Source organism: Notothenia rossii (genome assembly GCF_949606895.1).
Source record: "Notothenia rossii genome assembly, chromosome: 4".
In the NCBI taxonomy this organism is placed as follows: domain Eukaryota; kingdom Metazoa; phylum Chordata; class Actinopteri; order Perciformes; family Nototheniidae; genus Notothenia; species Notothenia rossii.
Window position 1 is genome coordinate 72,627,394 of NC_136902.1, and position 19,962 is coordinate 72,647,355.

At 41.3% G+C, this 19,962-nt stretch overlaps 1 protein-coding gene and 1 long non-coding RNA gene across 6 annotated transcripts; one reads left to right on the forward strand and one right to left on the reverse strand.

The window, feature by feature from the left end:
• Positions 1–133: 133 nt before the first annotated feature.
• srsf1a (serine and arginine rich splicing factor 1a) lies at positions 134–7,472 on the reverse strand. 5 transcript variants are annotated; one of them, XR_013806993.1, is made up of 5 exons: positions 5,143–7,201; positions 4,476–4,654; positions 3,306–3,478; positions 1,306–1,973; positions 134–896 (listed from the first exon to the last, which is right to left on the reverse strand). XR_013806993.1 is itself a non-coding variant. In XM_079673691.1 (5 exons), exons 1-4 carry the CDS (start codon positions 5,328–5,330, stop codon positions 1,342–1,344), a joined length of 615 nt encoding a protein of 204 aa, XP_079529817.1. In that variant the 5' UTR covers positions 5,331–7,469; the 3' UTR covers positions 134–896; positions 1,306–1,341. The 5 variants fall into 5 exon arrangements, 4 of the variants coding, with proteins under 4 accessions (XP_079529817.1, XP_079529818.1, XP_079529816.1 ...); XM_079673691.1 differs by having other exon boundaries at positions 1,306–1,416; positions 5,143–7,469; XM_079673692.1 differs by having other exon boundaries at positions 134–1,416; positions 5,143–7,472.
• Positions 7,473–8,772: 1,300 nt separating this feature from the next.
• Positions 8,773–10,731, forward strand: LOC307037633. The gene is made up of 3 exons (XR_013807735.1): positions 8,773–8,843; positions 9,351–9,456; positions 10,560–10,731. It is a non-coding gene; the product is annotated as an uncharacterized lncRNA (long non-coding RNA).
• The last annotated feature ends 9,231 nt before the right edge of the window (positions 10,732–19,962 follow it).

A 19,962-nucleotide genomic window follows, 5' to 3' on the forward strand; every position in this document is an offset into this window, starting at 1 on the left:
TGCATGCTACCCCTGTCATTGGCTGAGCCGCAGCCTCCCCGTGTGTTGCAAGCGTTTTTCTCCAGCTCCTGTCTGCCGGCATCTTATTTCATCCCACAATGCATCATTCACAGTATACACCACTGACTGTTGGCTAAAAGGAAACGAGACCTTGGCCGTGGGTAGGTATGGTTTGGCTGTGTGTAAAGGCTTTTTCATCGGTTGTCGTCACAGCTGAGACTCTGGAGCTTTGAATACTAAACATATGCACTGCTATTGTGTTGGTGGCGTTTAAATTAGCATAATTTTTAATCAGCCTTATTTCCTGCTGCTTTATAGTTTTAGAAATACATTTTTAATTCACTCTTAAAAGGAATGTTGTGGTTAGAAATTAGTTAAATGCCATGTACCAGGCTAATTTACTTTTAGGGAAAAAAATAGCATTTAACTAATTTAGACAGATCACGTGAATTAATATTTGAGTTGTTGATACAAATACAAACAGACTAAAAGGGTCCTTGTTTGAAAGTGTTTTATTGAAAACGCTAAGAGAAAAAGCAAGATTAAAACATACAAACTACTCCCACAGAAACCCCCACCCAACCTCACAAATATTTTATTCCCTCATACCAGGCATCTACGACTCCATCCTTTGATCCAACTTCCTGGTCCTCTGTTTCGTTTTCTTGTAAAATAAAGCCATTACCACTGAAAAACTTTAAATAGGCATTGGGGGGCCTAATAGAAAAAAAAGTTGCTCTGGGACTCCTGTTATTTAGTTCTGAAATCAAACTCATTTGAATCCTGGAAAAACTGATCCCGTTCCGAGCATCCATCCTTGCCTATCCCTTTCCTAATCGATCCACTCATCCAGCTCCAAGGATTGGGATCCACTGAGCCACTCCTCCAATCAAAACCTTGAAATACCAGGAAGAAAATCAGAGGGAGACTGTTAGAATAAAATGTCGAGAATTGTGGGCCTAATTTTTTTCATTTTTGAGCACTTGTGTCAATCAAGAAAAAAAAATGCCACTGAGCACAAAAACTATCACTCCCTGAAGTAAAAAACATTTTTTTACCAATAAGGACATTCAAAGTTATAAGTGGGAAACTTTTGCAACAAAGAAGTGATCAGATTTTTTTACATTTGACAGCAAAAATGTTACACTTAAATCACAACACTTGATCTAGGACTGTTTATTCTGTCACAAGACAGAGTACCATGTTTACAATTGTATATATGATAAATACAGCACATGGGACATGTAAATATGACATGCATGATATGATAACCAAAACGTTCAATTTATGGAATATGAAGCGTACCATTGCCTCGACCTGATTGCTCCTCAATTAGATGTCCTATCCTGACCATACAATTGAAATGTGCTCCACAATGGGTTTTATCCAAATCACTTTAATCCTTCTCTTCAGAGTCTAAAGGAAGACACAAGGGTAAAATACAGTTTAAGCATTGGGCTCGAAAAAGCCCACCCCACATATCCAAATGAGAGAGAGGCTGTTTATTTTTTTTTAACAAAACTCAATTTTAAAAAGACTTGCAAAAACATTGAGTGCAGCTTATGACAACTCAGCACAATTCCTATTTTTTTTCAAAATATTGAAAGGACAGAAAGATGGGTGAGAAAGAGAGAGAAAAACAAAAGGACAAAGCCACTGGAGAGGGTGGGAGAAAACATAAGGACATTGGGACATGGAAAGCAGAAATAAAAAAATCAAGTGCTGACGTAAAAACAAGAAGGTGAACATCAAAAGAGCAAAAACATTGGTGGTAGAAAGGTTTAAGAACGGGAGCGAGAGCGGCTGTGTCGAAGCGAGTAGCGGGGCGATCCTCTGCCTCGGCCCCGGGAATTGCTTCTACTGTGGCTGGGGCTGCGGCTCCTGCTCCGACTGCCACGGCTGCAGGAGCGTGATCTTCCGTAACTTGGGCTGCGGGGACCGTCTAATTTCACACGAATGTAAGCAGTCTCTCCCTGGCAGACACAAGAGAACTTGACATTGAAAAGGCAACATTCCTTCCTATGGTGGAAATACCATGGATAGAAATGAGGGCCAGAGGTACTTGGAACATATAGCATTTCCTCACAAGTACTCACCTGGACACAGCAAAGAAACATTATCCATGACAGTTGATCAAATCAGTACACATTAGGGATGTTAAGATTCACCGATTCGGATCGGTGCACCGGCCTAAACGTTCAAGATGCGAGTGCACCGGTTGAAAGAGTGCACATCGGCTACAGTTTGGGTGGAAATCGCGATTGCATTGGTAAAAAACCGATTTCATATAAATATCCTCTCATCCTGTCAGCACTCAGCAGAGACGATCTTTGATCTTTGCTTCGCCACTGCGGCGGCCGAGAGTCTCAGTTATCAACACACATGGAAGTCGAGGAGAAAAAGAAACACAACGCACTGAAAAATACCTACAAATCAAACGTTTGGCAACACTTCGGATTTTTCAAGAAAGACGGACAACTTGAAAAATCGCACGCAAATTGTTAACGATGCCGCGCCACTTTAAAGTACACAAGTATACGAGGAGCTTAGCGACGCACAAGAGGCGACATGGGTCATCTGCGGCTGAAAAGAAAAACCTGAAAGTTAGACATATGAGTTCAATCACTCAGTGAGGTGTTCTGTCAGAGAGAGTGGTGTTTAGTTTACAGCAGCCTGTGACTGCCAACAATAGTTTAAATGTCTTCCTTACAATTGTAAGCAGTTAAGAAATACCTGTTTGTGAAAGGTTATTTGTATTTTTTATTGTTCATATAGAAACCACTGCTTTCTGCTCACTGGTGAGTTAGCCTATGAATGAGTGTTAAGCACATGAGGCTGACAGCTGTATGGGCATTGCACTGTGGTAGTCGTTATTTGCACATTGTTAATCATGGGCAATGCATCCTTAAATAGTTTAACTGTGAGGTGTTATACATTGTAGTGTACTCCGGAGTTTTTTAAGGTAAAAAAGAAACAGCATGATGGGATGCGCATTACTAGTACAGAGAACCATATATGTAAAGCACTTTTTTGTTAATGTATGATTTGCTGCATATAAGGAATAAAACAAAAATCCTCTGTCATACCATATTGAAGTATCATTATTTTGCATCTTGTCGAATCGTATTGTATCGCCCCGAATCGCATAATGTTGAATCAAATCGTATCGAACTGTATCACAACAGGGGTGAATTGTATCGCATCGCCTGGTGTTTCAAATGTATCGTTAATGTATCGTATCGTTGGCAACTATGGAGATGCGCATCGCACTCAGTAATGGAGATGCACATCCCTAGTACACATACCTCATGCGAGCGAAATTTGGTGTTGTCCAGCTTTCGAACAGCATAGGTCATGTCTTCTTTTCGCACAAACTCTACAACTCCGCTTCCATCTCTGAAGACGTCGGCGTAGCACACGTCGCCTGCTTCACGCATGTGGTCCTTCAGGTCCTGCCAGCTGCCGCTCTGCGGGAGTCCTAAAACATTCAACCATAGCTTTGTTAGCACACTGTCCAGCTTTAGACAGTTAATTGTGAGAACGTCAACATATGTTAGAACTACAGAACTTTTTTTCTGGAAACAGACGCTGCAGGATTGAGTGTTGCAGCAGCATTTCAATTCATTCGAATGTAAAGTCCAACTGTAGTTAAAAGAAAACATGTTAAAAATGCAGGATACGTTTAGTTTTAAGATATAATTTGATTAGTCGGACGTGTTTTTATAACATAGTATAAAGCCGTGTGTTAAATTGTGGCGTGATTTGCAATTTTATATCATTTTATTTGGATTCCGGACTGACAAAACAAGACATTTAAAAAAACAAAACAATGGAATTTGGGAAACTAGGACAGACATTGTGTAGAAAAGCAATTGAGTTTTACAGACAATATATAATAATAACATATATGCGCAATAACACATCGATTTACTTGTAAATAATATATACATATATTAAATAAATACCAATTTAACTTATAGCAAAGGTAATAAATATTATTTTGCATTATCTTTCCGGCAAATTTTCAATTTGTTACATCAAGATGAATACATATAATTGTTCTGATTACATTTGTCACTATAACTGGTACTGTCAACAAAGTGTTCACCCACAAAGTAGTAGTATATATCGCCAAGCACATATACTGTAATGAGGTTAATGTTGTGTGCATCTATTACCAAGGCTGTATGTGCATTAAGTCAATAAAGTCGTCTCATCCGAAGTTAGAGCACAGTCTACTCAAACTTCATTACTTCCAAGTCATCTGGTCAGTTACCCGACTTATGAGGTTATTACAGCATGCATGATGACCCACATGATCTTGTACAGTTTAAAACTTTTTTGCGAAGCTTGTTACCTTAAAACTGCACCCACTACAATAAAAAAGGTACACTTCAGAAAGATGCATTCCCCAAACGAAGCAGCCAATGGATATGAATAGTAATATGAATGTACATTGGCAAGTTAGTACTTACCCGAAACAATGACCCTGTACTCAGAGCGTCTTGATGGAGGTCCGTATCTGCCTCTGGGAGCTCCGCCGATCCCTCCAAACGCTCCTCGTGAGCCCCTGCTGCTCCGAGGGAACTCCACGCGCAGCCTGTATCCGTCATAATCATAACCATCACGCCCATAAACTGCATCATCAGCGTCCCTGGGAACGAGGTACAGTTTAAACATTAACACGTGGAGGGTGGGCAGAGGCAATGCACGTACAACCGGGGTCAACGATGCTATCAGCTGGCTTGATCTGCCTTTGCTAATCCAACTTGCAGACGTGCACACATAATTGTGCCTCAATCAGTGCATACGTTATGTGTTATTTATCAGAACACAATGCAATATACATTAATGAACTTGCGTAACGTTATACGTGCATTGATACAACTACAACTACTAGCCAGAAACAATGTAAATGTCTGTTAACTAGCCAATGTTACAGGGAAATACAATTAAGGACGCAGTGCAAACACAAGCAGGACTTCGTTAAAAGGAGCGAGCTACACTTCTTATAACACGTTTAGGAAAGCAAACCACACTTCGCTTGCATAGCAATGTTTAGTAAGTCCAGGGAGAAGTCTGGCTCCGTGACAGCTCACGGTTAGCCACACAATGGGGCTGGTCTAGCCATTAGCTTCTTACCTGGGGTCTTCAAATTCAATAAAGGCGAAAGGTGGCCCCCCTCTCCGGTTCTTCAGGTCGATATCTCGTATTGTGCCATATTTGTAGAACACGTCTTCCACGTCCTTTGTTCGAATATCCGGAGGGAGATTCCCTACATAAATCCGACAGTCGTTGTTCCCTGCTGGGCCTCGCACTACATCCGACATGCTAACGGATAGCTCGCCAGTTCGGCTAACGGTTAGCTGTTTGCAAGATCTATAACGGTCGGCGGAGCCACACCGCAATTAGACTTCAAGCGCTCCTTCAAATCGTCGAGCGGGGTGCAGAAGGCAATCAATGCACGCCGCTGCAAATCTGCAGGATATTTAGTGGGGAGACAATAAAGGCTTCTCGATTCTCTAATTTCCCATACTCGACTCCTCAGTCCTCCGGTAGTGAGTGACCCGAAAATGGATTTCAGCGCGCCATGTTGAAGGACATCTAATTTCTCTAAATGCACATTTAGGACCGAGCCAGGCCCGGCTCCAAGATGAAATGGCTAAGGGGGCTGTTAAAAAATGAGAGGGGGCGATCTTTTTTCACAACAGTGAAAAATACTGGCAATGTAATGAATTGACACACCAAGCTTTTTTCCTTCTAACTTCTCTACAATAGGCGCGTTCACACAAAGTACTTTTCCCACAAAGGTTCCTGAGAACTACTATTTAGTTGCGTTCACACCAAAAAGTCCCAGGAACTAAATTAGTTCTAGAGAACCTTTTTTACCCCCTTTTCAGTCCCTGCTAGAGAGCAGGGACTTTCGTGGGAGAAAAAGGTTCCTGTGTCAGATTGGCTGGGCGGAATGCAAACCATGCCCCGTCAAACTCCCAAAAACGTTTGTGAAGCCGCCATTTTTTTAATCATTATTAGCATTAGCATTAGCCCAGCGCAGAAACGAAGAGAGACTAACTTATGAGAACACTAAATAAAACATGGGAGCGGTGGAGATGAGGAGGTGTCAGCGTTCTGGTCGTTTACTCGGAAGGCTTCAGTAGAAGCTGCTGGGACTCCCAGTCCCTAACTCCGGGGACTTCCGGCCCGGGATTTTGGGCGGCAGTATACGCCGTGAAGTTTTTTGCGGCCTGCCAGTAAACCCAAAGCAGAAGAAGAAGAAGTGACGTCAGCGGCTTCATTTGCCTAATCCACCCCCAGGAACTAATTTCCGGTGTGAACGCGATCTGTACTTAGTTCATGAGAACTAAAGAGTGCTCAGGAACCTTTGTGGGAAAAGTACTTGGTGTGAACGTGCCTAATTTCTTTGCTTCTTCATTTTTATTCTGGATTTACCCCTCTCATTCTGTTCTTTTCCTCTGATCTTTAATAATGGATAGTACATTATCAGATGGCTGCAGTTTTGTTAACAGACAAACATTGATTTGAATTTATACATTGATTTCCTCAATGTATACATTGACAGGCTCTGTAATTATACCATAACCTTTTCTCCTCTATCCCTTAAAGAGCAACTTCCAGGTTAAAGACACCTGTGAATAAATGTGTAGGAAAATGATGAATACACTAGATTTTCCCAAAAATATACAGAAATATAAACTACAGTGACATCTGGCGTCGTTTTTGTAAGAAATGTTCACCCACTAACATGGGGGAAACAAGGGGGAGAGCGGCCGGTGTAACATATTAATAAACATGGATCCCAATGCTAGTTTCGACACAGAAGACACAGAAGAAGTTGAACATGAATATTCAAATGCATATGACGGACCACAACTTTATAATTATGAGCCTGCTAGGCGTCCAAGAGGCCAGGAGCAGCCAAGGATTATAAGAAATAACGGCCATCGGAGAGAAATTGAGCTGTGGTGTGAGGAGAACTGGGCAGCTATCTTGGTGAGTGACCGGCGTTAGCTACAGAATGTTAGCAAACGTCACATCACAACATTGTGAAGTTAGCTATCATATATCAGGCTATAACTAACGTAGCATTGATAATATAGTAACGTTACTGGCAGGACTGTTGATACTGATCCATAACAGAAACTAATGCGCAAGTATCAGCCGTATCTCGCGTTACCTAATGCAATGCAGTGCTGTGTACCGGAGGAGAGACGCGAGATACGGCTGATACTTGACGATCTGGCGGAGAAAGGTTGCGGAGCCTCGGTTGATATGCCGTTGTAAATGGCTTGATGGAAAGCAGGTGTGCAGTCGGGGAGGGTGCACAGCTGATTGCAGCAGGTGTGTGGAGGTTGAGCCAGGAGCCAGGAGTGACAGCCACCACGCACACACAAACAACACAGACAGGGGGAAACAAACAAACACAAAGGAGACGGCTGGAGCAGTACAGCCATCACAGCGTTACCTAATGCAACTCCACACTACGTCTTACGGTGCCGTGTACTGGAGGGGAGAGAGAGAGAGCAGCGAAGGGGGGGGGGAGAGAGAAGTAATACAGTTTCCTGATAAAGCTGTGGAGAGTATGTGTTTCAGGGAGGTGGATGCACAACGCACCCAGGAACAAATGCTAGCTCCGGTCCTTTTTACTGTGGACTCGATGTCCTGACAGGCTGGTATTTGTGCAACCTGCACAAACACAATACTGCACCATGATTACAAATGGTGAAATACAATGTAAAACTACCGAAAAATACCAGCTCACTAAAACACAACCGCTCAACTCAACGCAACTACTAACTATACCCGCGGTCAGAGAGCGGAGATGTGTCCCCTGTGTGATGTAATATGACGCGTTTGACGTATGACCTTAAAAAAAGCCGTTTTTAAGAGCAGAGCTCAAAATTGCTCCTTTCCCTCTGAATTCCTGCCCTTATGTCTCGTAAAAAATATCAAATCCAACATTCAATTTTTTTATTGTAATTTTCAAGCAAGTTTAAGCATAAATGTAGAAAAAAATAAAAACCTGCAAGATGCTCTTTAACTCGTCTTCTAATCAGATTTACTTACTTAGTTACTATCTACTCTATGTTAGGATTAAAGAACAATTAATCTGGTTGATTTTTGATTTTCAGGATTGAATGTTCAAACCAAGGCCTAAAACCTGGCATTTCATAAGAAAGTGAATAATATATAGACAAACTGCAATATAAGATAAAATACTACACCAAATGGACAGACACAGATTAAACATAAAGTCCCCTGGTTTGTCTCTAGAGTCTACATTTCTAAAGAGTTGCAAATTTCCCCTCTGTGGGACTAATAAAGGTATTCTGATTCTGAACTGCCATGGGAATTCAGATCAATGTTCCACAATCCGCCACTAGATGTCGCTCATTGTACCGATATGGTTTATTTAATACATATCTATGGTGGCCGGCAGGTGCAAACGCTGCACAACGGCCCAAAACGCATACATAAGCAGGAACACCTGCAAATAATGAAATGAAAAACAAAGAAACCCTGAAAACAAATACAACAGAAAAACGCTGCATTTACAGAAATGATGCAAACTAAATACAACGCACAAACCCCGAAAATAAACGCAACAAAAACACGCTGCAAAAACCAAAACGATATGCAAAGTCCAAAGCACGTACAAATCCCAAAACACATACAAAAAATAAACATTCCGGAAGTGCTCCAGGACTCTAGGGGGCGCACTACGTGGAACAGATTGGTGTCTGACCAGACATAGAGCGAACGAACAAGAGTGATGGAAATCGAGAGGAAAGAAAGTTAATTTAAGTGGAGAAAGATATAAGAAGGTAAGTTTTGTTTTTATACATAGAGCGTCATATTTATATAGTTAGCATTAGCGTGCCTAACTACTACACCAGCTGAGGAGAGGAGAGCTTCACGTGAAGAGAAGATAAAGTGAGGGAAGAACATTGTTAAAAGAGATGACAAATCGAGTGCAGGAAAATAACATGGGCCATAGTGAGTACCGCGGAAAAAGGACATTTGAATTCTTAGCAGTTTGTTTATGTGTATGTATTTGTGTATAGATCTTGCAACTATACAGAGCTTTAACAATTGCCTGTAACTATGATCAAGCTAATAAAGCTATTGAATTGAGAGAGAGAGAGAGAAAGAGAAGTGACACCATGTGAAGAGGGACAAAGTAATGCAGGATAGTAGTGTGCATTAGACATGCTCAAGAACAAATATAGAGAAGACATTCAAGGAGAGAGAGAGACTAACCACTATTTAGACTATGTCTTTTTGATTGACTTGATTAAATGGATTTACTCCATCAATGTATGTATTTTCAGGCTGCCATGTTTTGACCTTTCTGTGGCCAACATCTGGGGAAAGTTCAAGTGTTCTGTGGCTCCTTTGGCAAAAATGTACAGTTTTTGGCAGAAGTTGAACACAAAAGTAAGTTCACTTTTTTTATTGTATCTGTTTCAAATGCAAGAAATAAGGATTCAACACACTACTCTGTTTAGAATACTAATTGGCAGATGCATACACTAGTTATCAGCATGAAGGACACATTAGCCTCATCCCAATACCCCTCCTCGACTCCTCCCTTCCCCTCCTCCGGTACTTGACCTGGAAATCAATCAAGACACGCCATTTTGAAGGACGTCCCAATAGCTGAAATGCACACGGAGGAGTCGAGGAGGGGTGAGGGAGGAGGGGTGCGGGAGGATACACGGGAGCAGACTACGCGGAAGTGTTTTCACTACTCGCGTATAAAAGCCCCGCCCCCACCTTCACAGCTGGTCGATTTCAACAGAGGAAAACCGACAACTGGAAGATGAGTGGAAAAGCGTCACATAAATGTATAAGTGCTCACAGCTCCGTGGGAATTATTATGTGCAATTCATTTCTAAAAGGCTTTCACATTACTATAATTATAGTTTTATTTAAATGTAGGCTACATTTTACACGAAAAGGGAACACAAAAGCAGGACCAACCATCATGCATTGAATTCCTTGACTACGAAGAGAAAGATGAATTCATTTAAATAAATATTTAACAACAAATGGGCCAGTTCTAAAGGGTTATTCAGTTAAGCCCGATGAGAGGGGATACAGCCGTGCACATGTCATCATTAACAGACGTCGTTTAAAGTGACGTTTGAGTGAACGAGGACATCCCAATTAATACCTGAGGACTCCTCTGTCCTCGCGTCGCCTCCTCGTGTTTCTCGCTCGCATCTTACGGAGGCGGAGCTAAGACGCAAGGAAGGGAAACGAGTGAGGGAAAGGAGGAGTCGAGGAGGGGTATTGGGATGAGGCTATTTTTTCATTGTCTGTTTATGTGAAATATGTAGAAGCCATCATTAAATGGTAGACCAATGCATTAAATACACAAAACAGCTTATATTATACATGAATAATTGTGTATTAGTTCTATCTTTATAGAGAACATTATACATTTAGAATCAGATTTTGAGACAGTGAGCGACTGGGAAAGTCACATCGCCATGGGGCACAAACAGTTGCTGACGTGATGTTTCCTTCATTCTCAGGCATTCCATAAGGAGGGTCAGGAACTCACGCTTGGGACCACCAGTGTACCCTCCATCCTCAGTTTGTCCCTCATCATCAGTGAACTTAACTGACATCTCATGAGAGGGGTCGAATGAGACACCTTTGAAGCCGCGGATTGCCCCACACATTGGCTCTATTAATATTGAACCTGCATGCAGGGGCGTAGCTGGAAATTCTGGGCCCCATGAAAGAATCTATTTGTGGGCCCCCAATCCATGCGAGTCCGCATTAGCGCGCACGCTAAAAAAAATGTGGCCATTTATTTATTGATGAAAACGCATAATATGGTTTTTACCTATACATTCGGATCAGCAGTTCAGCACCAGTTCAGGATGTCGCATTGCGTTCATCTTCAATGAATGGACCAATGCAATAGTCTACCAAACAACCTTGAGTTGCACTAGCTAGGCATATTTTCCCCTATTCTTGTGACAATGTTTTCTGATACTCAACATACAAAAGCTGTTACTTGTCCTGTCTCTCTGTAATCCCATCTCCAACACAAATAGTCTACTCAAGCACACTATTAGGTTGACAGACACTTACATTTTGATGTGCTCTGTAGTATATAATCGTTCCCTGCTTGGATATACCTTTTACGAAGCAGATTTTGAACTGTCGCGGGCAGAGCACTAGCTTTTTTGCTGTAGCGGCCGGGTTGCTGCCTTTCTCAGCAGAGTGCTAAAGCCCTACCTGTTACACGCGCAAGTAATTCGAGGAGGCGCGAGTGACAAGTGTTGAGTTATTGGTGGGGACAATTCAGGATTCTTGGATACTGGTGGGGTCAGAACCTTGCGTCCACCCCCAAAACGACACGATGAAACCCAACCTCGAAAACCCTGTTGAAGTTAATGAACTGTAATGGACTGCAAGAAATCAACATGCACTGACTATCAACTTTATCTTCTGTCTATTTAATTGAAAATTACACCCAATACAGGAATGAACAAACAAAAAATCTCAACATTCTTTGACTTATTAAATTAAGATATGAACAACACAAGGACAAAAGTATAAATTAACTGAAGATTTGAACATAATTATAAAACAATAAACTCTCAGGACATGAACACACTTACAGCAAACAATGAAAAATGTAGTGCGAGAGGACTATGCATCAGATAGTAATTGTTCACAATGTGGGCTGTAGCCTGTCAGCTTACTATAGGGAAACATCCCACAATCCTGTCATAGACTGGATTTTTATTCCTAAATCCCGAACGCCAATCGCCGGACCTTCTTGGTGGCAAAATCTTTTACGAGCTCTTTGAAATCAAGTGACAGAGCCAGCTTGCTTTCAATCGATAACATTGCAAGGCTGTTCAACCTCTCTTGCGACATGGTAGATCTTAAATAGCTCTTGATAAGTTTCAACTTACTAAATGATCTTTCACCATCAGCTACGGTAACTGGGAGCGTCAAGAAAATTCTGAGGGCAATGCAAACGTCTCCAAAAATGCTCTGGAGTTCCATCTTGTATATTGCATTCAGTAGATCAAGAGAGCTACAATCAGGGGGGAAAGTGGCAGAAAATATTTGATTGAGATGCCTTATCTCACTCTCAAACTGATCTGTGAGATCCTGTGAGTATTTCTCCCTCAGTGGCTGACACACAGAAGCCATGACACTGTCACTCAACTTCCCAATTTTAAGTATGGCAGCAAATTCTTCAACAATATTTGCTGTTGTTTGGAACCGAGTGTCCAAGTCACTTATGATCTGGTCCATGGCAGTGAGAAACACAGTGTTACGGAATGTTGTTTCTGGCCTATCCTCCTGACCTGTTCCTTCAGCAGTTTCATCATGAAACCTCTTCCTCCTCCTCTCACGGCAAAGTTCTTTTTTGAAATGAGGTGGAACCTCCATTTCCTTAGCTACCATTGATGCCTCAGACAGAATAGCATCCCATCCATTTCTGAGAGTCTGCATCTCATCTCTTAGTGCAGCAACATTACCTGCCTCCACCTCTATTGAGATTTTCCCTGACTGGAGTATCACATTTCTGTCATCAATAGATTGCAATACTTTCACCCAAATGGTGAGAAGGACAATGGCATCAAATGACATGAGGTAGTTCCTCAGACCAACAGCTTCAGTTCTGGCCTCACCTGTGAGACTGCATGAGCTCAGTATGGTAGCAAGGGCTTCAATGACACCAGGTAGGTGCTTTGCTACAGGTTTCACAGCATCAATTCTCGCACTCCAGCGAGTGTCAGATAGCCTATGTACAGAGCAACCTGTTTTCTTTTTGTATATAGACCAACGAGATGGACTGGCACTTACAAATGTGTAGAGGCGGTTAATGTAACCAAAAAAGTTGGATACTTCAGGGCTCGATTCTGCAGCATGCACGCCTACCAGATTCAACGTGTGGGAGGCACAAGGTGAGAAAGTAGCAAGATTATTCTTTTTCAGTATTTGTGCTTGGACTCCCTTGATTTTCCCTGACATATTCGCCCCATTATCATACCCTTGCCCCCTGCAATCACTAATGTCTATCCCTAGATCCAGAAGCACACTCTCCATCATGCCTGCTATTTCACATCCTGTTTTTCCGTTGAAATCTTTGAATTCAATAAATCTTTCAGTGATCTCCCATTCGCCTGTGTCTTCATTATAATGTACATATCTTATGAGCACAACATTTTGCTCGGTGTGGGAAATGTCAGGCGTTGCATCACAAATGATTCCATAGTATATGGCATCCTCCCTTTCCGTCAGAATGGTTTTTAAAACCTTTCCCCCACACAATTCAATAAACTCGTTCTGGATGTCTGGGCTCAGATAATGAGTTAGCTGGCTTCCTTTTTTGGATGTCCTGATTTTGTCTAAGTGGTCTTTCAAGAGTGGATCATATCGTGACAAAAGTTCTAGCGTACCTACAAAATTTCCATTGTGGACATCGCCCAAAGCATGCGTTTTACCTCGGAAAGCTAAATTCCTCGGTGCCAAGTGCAGAGTGACATCAAGGAGTCTCTGCAAGATAGCTTTGTTTTTCTCAATTTCAGACTGTAGCTCTCTCTGCAACTGATGATCAACGCCACATGCAGTCATAACCGAACACTGTAGGTGTTTCCATCGCAAATAACAGTCCCTGTGATTCCTACTTGTTTCATGGCTTGGGAATTTATCATACATGCGACGCCACTCGACGTCACACATCTTGTATCCCTGGTCACTACTCAAAGCACTAAGAGAGGGTATTTTTTGCTCCTTGGAGAAAAGAACACATGGTATGCAGAACAGTGCATTTGCACTTTCACTGTGAATCAACCAGTCCCTTTTCACTTTTCCCCTACCCTTATCTGCTTTGGTGTATTTCAAGTAATCTGGAAATCTCTTTCCCTTTGAATCATGTGGAATTTCTTGATCTGTTTCTCGCATTGCTAATTTCTTTACAATAGTTGCCCTGTCCTTGTCACTCATCCTAGCTGGGAACAACCCTGGGTCAAGTGATAGCAGATCTTCTACCTCAGACACCACTACAGGTGGCTCAGTATCTGTGGCATCCTGTGTCGGAGCCTCACTTTGTCCCTGACATTGACTGTCCATAGCTGCTTCCTCCTCATCTGTGCTGCTTTCATGGTCCTCGACCTCTTCTTGTACTGGTACCTCTGCCTCTTCACCTCTGCTCTCCTCGTTGGCTGCCTTGCTCGAAGGCCCTGGCTCTAGAGTATCCATAGTGTACATAATTTATAAAATGCCCTATAATAGTAATAACACAGTACAGCTCGAGCTATCTCTTAATTGTTATAATAATAATAATAATAATAATAATCATTTTATAGATATTTTTCAATTGCTCAAATCTAGCTATAGCTACTGTAACAACCTCAATTTAATGTGCCAGTGGTCAATGGTATTGCAATTACTGGAAGAACTAGAGTAACTAAATGTGAATATTACCTAAAGTTGTATTCAATGCATGGTAAGCATATTTAAAATCTGTTTGTTAACCCCAAGCCCTGCTGCTTTACCTCCCTCTCCTTCAACTGGGAACCGGCCTGAGGGAAGGGGTACTGATCCTGAAGCCGCATCTGTGCATTAGAGCAGATGTGATTAGCATGTAACATTATACAGGTTAGGTTAGCTAGCCATAGCAAAAGGGCATAGCTGCTGGATACAAATTCACTGGGCTCATCGACACTCATCTAATTTTTGATAGCAACAGGTAGCTAACGTCAGCCACAAAATGTTGGCTAAGCTGTTATGGGCTTCAAAACAAGTTCTGTGAATAAATACCTTTCTTGTGAAAATACTTGGTGACTATCTGTCGACCTCTTTTATTATTTTCCTCTTGCTGACGTTTTTTCTTTCGTTTCTGAGCTCCTGATTCATGAGCTGTAGAGGACATTTTCCTGTCAGTCTGTTCAAGCTGCAAGCTGCTGGTGCACTGCTGTGCCGCCTAGTTATAGTTGAAAGTGGGGGTGCAAGATTAGTAACTGGCAGGCAAGGGGTGGTTTGGAGTGGGTCAGGCACGACCACCTCCATGGCAGAATTGTTTTAATTTAATGAACACCTGTACGTGCAATTTCCTGCAATATAGAGCACAGAACTGTCTCAAAATCCTATGGGATCCTAAAGGATTCCTATAGGGTTCCAAAAACGTATAGAGATTCCTATAGCATTTTTTGACTAGGGATGTTATCCTAGGTCTCTTTCTCACTTCCTCTGCCTCCTCCCTGAGTCTGCACAGTCACCACATCATTCTACATTAAGGAGAGCAATACACTTATGAGTACACTGAACTGGTTTGAATACACAATCTTTATGCTACTCTGTAAAGAAAGGGAGAGAGGGGGGAATATATTATCCAAGTATTTGTGTCTTAATTTGTTATGTTATCCTACACTTTAAGCTGACTGATATTTCCATTACCTGTAACTCTTGTGTCTCTTTCTCTCCTTCTCTGCCTCCTCCCTGAGTCTGCACACCACCACATCATTCTACACAGGAGAGCAATACACGTATGAATACACTGAACTGGGTTGAATACATGATTTTTTATTTTTTCTGCCATGTTCTACCTGGTTGGCTGGCTGGCTACACACACACACACACACACACACACACACACACACACACACACACACACACACACACACACACACACACACACACACACACACACACACACACACACACACACACACACACACACACACACACACACACACACACACACACACACACACACACACACACACACACACACACACACACACACACACACACACACACACACACACACACACACACACACACACACACACACACAGTGTGCAGGTTAGTTACAGTAGGAGATGGGCTTCTATCATATTATCTTCTATCATTCTATAATTCATTCTTCTTTTATTTTCATTTCAGGTAGTTGTACCTTAAGAGAATTGAAGGCTGGCATCTGTAAATGCAGATAGATATAAGTACTTTATTCTTATTTTATTATCATTATTTTCTTTCCAATGAAATGAAATCAGAAAATAAGTGGTATATGATGGAAAATATGAAAGTCAATGCTTGAAGGAAAATGCAATTCAATGCAGCGAAAATGAAGAGAAGGTGATGATTATAAATGTGTTTTATTGTATTGAGTGGTAGAAGTAAAGACATGTCTAACATATTCTTTGTTTGAACAACTTACTGAAAAGGTCTGCCACCAATGACAGACTGTTCGCGGTGATTTACACTCAGCCTACCTGCATCAGGACTGCTGTGGGTGGGAGGCAGTTGATCAAACCATTGTGAGCGAAATGCGGGGGGGGGTCACAATCTTTGGAAACTTAAAAACTTGCTATTAAGTTTCTATAATCAGCACAAGTTCTTTCATTGCGTATTATTAATTCGATTGAAATTACACACTTATGTTTACAGTGATATATTGGGGGGGAAATGTCATATTTTTCATATGATCAAAAAGTGGGGGTGCAAAAGCACACGTTTGCTCCCCCAAGGTCAATTGTGGGGATGCACCTGCTCCGCTTGCTCCATTGCTCAGGCGCCCATACCATGCAATGAATGAAGGGAGGGGTGCTCATTCTGTCAAACAGAGTAACAAGCACCTGTTTGTTTCTTTTGGGACGTTTTTTTTTAATACAGGCAATTATACTTTTGAGTCATTTACATTAACTTACTTTAGGATAATAATAAAACCATATTAATAAAAAGATAATAATAGTGTTCTCTGGGCCCCCCCCCCAGTGCTGGGCCCTTGGAATCATCCTAACCTCCCCCCCCCCAGCTACGCCCCTGCCTGCATGCTGCAAGAGGTATTTGTTATTTTTGCCGAGAGTTTTGCAACAATGTCCTCCACAGTCAGGTATTCTGTGCTGGGAAAGACAAAGTGATGTATTGTAATATTAAATGATGAAGATAGTAATAAGATTGACAGTATAGCATAGAAAAATTAAGTGGTAATAGTAACAATTAATACCGTTGCTCCATTTTGTCTTCTGGCTCAGACTGGCTATCAATAATGATAAGTGCATACCCATTTGTGTAGTTGCTGCAGTGAGAAGACAGTTGAATAATTATTTTCAAATACATAATATATGCATGACAGTCATATTTACAAAAGGATGTCGATCCTCTTCCTGTTTTCTTTTTTAATACATTGGGTTCTAAACTGACAACAGCACTTTTGTTATACTCCTGCACAATCCTTGTAAACATTTGAAATTGATGCAAGAAACATTATCTGATCTTTGAAAAATATTTGTGGGTGTTTTTTGTATCGTCTTCACTAAGATGTCAGATATTGTGGGTGTCATTTGGAAATGTATGAAAGTATAATTGTTCTGCTTCCTGGCACGATGCAACTGTCAACATTGTTTACCTATAGAAGTTGTTCTGACCCGGGGCAGACTGGACCTCTTCCTGGAATGGGGTTGGTGCTCCATCCAATTTTTACCCAGGAAATAAGTGCACACAAAGGTATTTATTGATTTCATGTTCACAAATTCAAACCTACATGGTATAATTACATTTTTAATTAGTCTTACCCGATCAGACGCTGGTTGTGGGTGCCTGAGAGGTCTGATAAAGGTAAACAACAAATATATTCAAACTACTGTACTGTTAAAACATTCTGCTTCTTGTGGCACAAATTAATGTTGACAATGTTTTATTTTACCCTGGCAAACAGTTATTCATTCGTGGAGTGCTCACTTTTGGAACATTTGGAATGTTCCACACCTACATACAAATAAAATAAATTCACTTTAATTAAGAATAGATGCCACGATAAATCCAAACTGACCAAGGTACATTAAATTGTTGACCGTCCTTTAACTCTCACATTAGGATTTACATTGGGGCACAATAAACCAACTCCTCTCTGCACCTAATATATCTATATGATGTCAAGAGTTACATTTAGGTGCACAGTGCTGTCTCGACTTGCAAACTCTTTTACCAAACAAGCAAATGCTAGCTGGGTAAATATGACGCTCTTTGTATCAAAACAAAACTTACCTTCTTATATATCGACTTATTCCACTTCGGTCAACTTTGTTTCCTCCGGCTTCAATTTGCAGCACTCTTGTTCGTTCTCTCTATGTCAGTGGTCAGACATCAATCTGTTCCACGTAGCGCGCCCCCTAGAGGCCTGGAGCACTTCCAGAATGTTTATTTTTTGTATGTGTTTTGGGATTTGTACGTGCTCTGGACTTTGCATATCGTTTTGGTATTTGCAGCGTTTTTTTGTTGCGTTTTTTTGGGGGTTTGTGTGTTGTATTTAGTTTGCATCATTTCTGTAAATGCAGCGTTTTTTGGTTGTATTTGTTTTCAGCATTTGTTTGTTTTTCATTTCAGGATTTGCAGCTGTTTCCTGCTAATGTATGTGTTTTTGGCCATTGTTTCGCGTTTGCACCTGCCGGCCACCGTACATACCTATTATTATTATTATTATTATTATTATTATTATTATTATTATTATTATAGTAAAAGGGCTCGCTTTGGCAAACGCCTGATCCATACAGGCAGCCCTAAATAATAACAGGTAACCATCATGTGTGGTGCTATCTGTAGTTGTCTGTCTTATTTGTTGTTGTTTCATATTGTTTTCACAGTGCTGTAAAATGAATTCCCCCCTGGGGACAATACATCTAATCTAAACTGATTTAATATTCAATCCCACACTTGGCCATTGAGAACATAAATTCGTAATTTACCTCATTTAAAGCACTTTTGTTGTAATACTCTTGATTTAGTTGTCACTACTAGCCAAGTTTATTTTGTCCAATATTTCGCGGGGGCAGTTACATTGGCCCTTTCTCATTTCTCTAACTCCCCTCCTCGACTCCTACCCTCGACTCCTATCCTCGAGACTTAGTCCCGCCCACAGGAGATGCGAGCGGAGGAGCCGAGGAGGGGAACCGAGGAGAGAGGAGGCGAAGCAGGGGTCATTTTAAAGAGACGTCCATTAATGATGACAGGAAGCACAGCAGCCCTCTGTCTGATGGACAGATGTGTTCATGACCACTTATATATTTACTTTTAATTCATTCACAGTGCGGTATAATGAGACAATAACAGGCTACAGATGCGGACACACACACACACACACACACACACACACACACACACACACACACACACACACACACACACACACACACACACACACACACACACACACACACACACACACATATACAGTGGGGCAAAAAAGTATTTAGTCAGCCACCAATTGTGCAAGTTCTCCCACTTAAAAAGATGAGAGAGGCCTGTAATTTTCATCCTAGGTATACCTCAACTATGAGAGACAGAATGAGAAAAAAAATCCAGAAAATCACATTGTCTGATTTTTAAAGAATTTATTTGCAAATTATGGTGGAAAATAAGTATTTGGTCACCTACAAACGAACAAGATTTCTGGCTCTCACAGACCTGTAACTTCTTCTTTAAGAGCCTCCTCTGTCCTCCACTTGTTCACGTCCATTAATGATGACAGGAGGCACAGCAGCCCTCTGTCTGATGGACAGATGTGTTCATGATGACTTATATATTTACTTTGATTCATTGACAGTGTGGTATAATGAGACAATAACAGGCTACAGATGCAGACACACACACACACACACACACACACACACACACACACACACACACACACACACACACACACACACACACACACATATTTATATAAATATATACAATTTCAGAATCAAACAAGTATTGGAGCACTCTCATAATAACGTAACACAATCAGAGACTGGATATATCTTTGTTTGTAGATATCTACTAAACTAAAGCAAATATAGAGAGTAGGCCTGTTATACTGAGTGATATCTATTATACACACTGCTCTGCTTTCTGCATGGACCTCACAGCTGTTCTCTCTGGAAACATCGCAACGCGATGAAAGCAGTTTCTAAAATA

Bases quoted from the DNA above. Each gene is read 5' to 3' on its own strand.
- srsf1a (XM_079673693.1), bottom strand. From the start codon at position 5,330: ATGTCGGATGTAGTGCGAGGCCCAGCAGGGAACAACGACTGTCGGATT. The intron at 3,479-4,475 runs GTAAGTACTAAC...TGAATGTTTTAG, and splicing joins GTACAGGGTCATTGTTTCGG to GACTCCCGCAGAGCGGCAGC. The intron at 2,020-3,180 runs GTGATACAGTTC...TTTCCACCATAG, and splicing joins CGATACAATTCACCCCTGTT to GAAGGAATGTTGCCTTTTCA.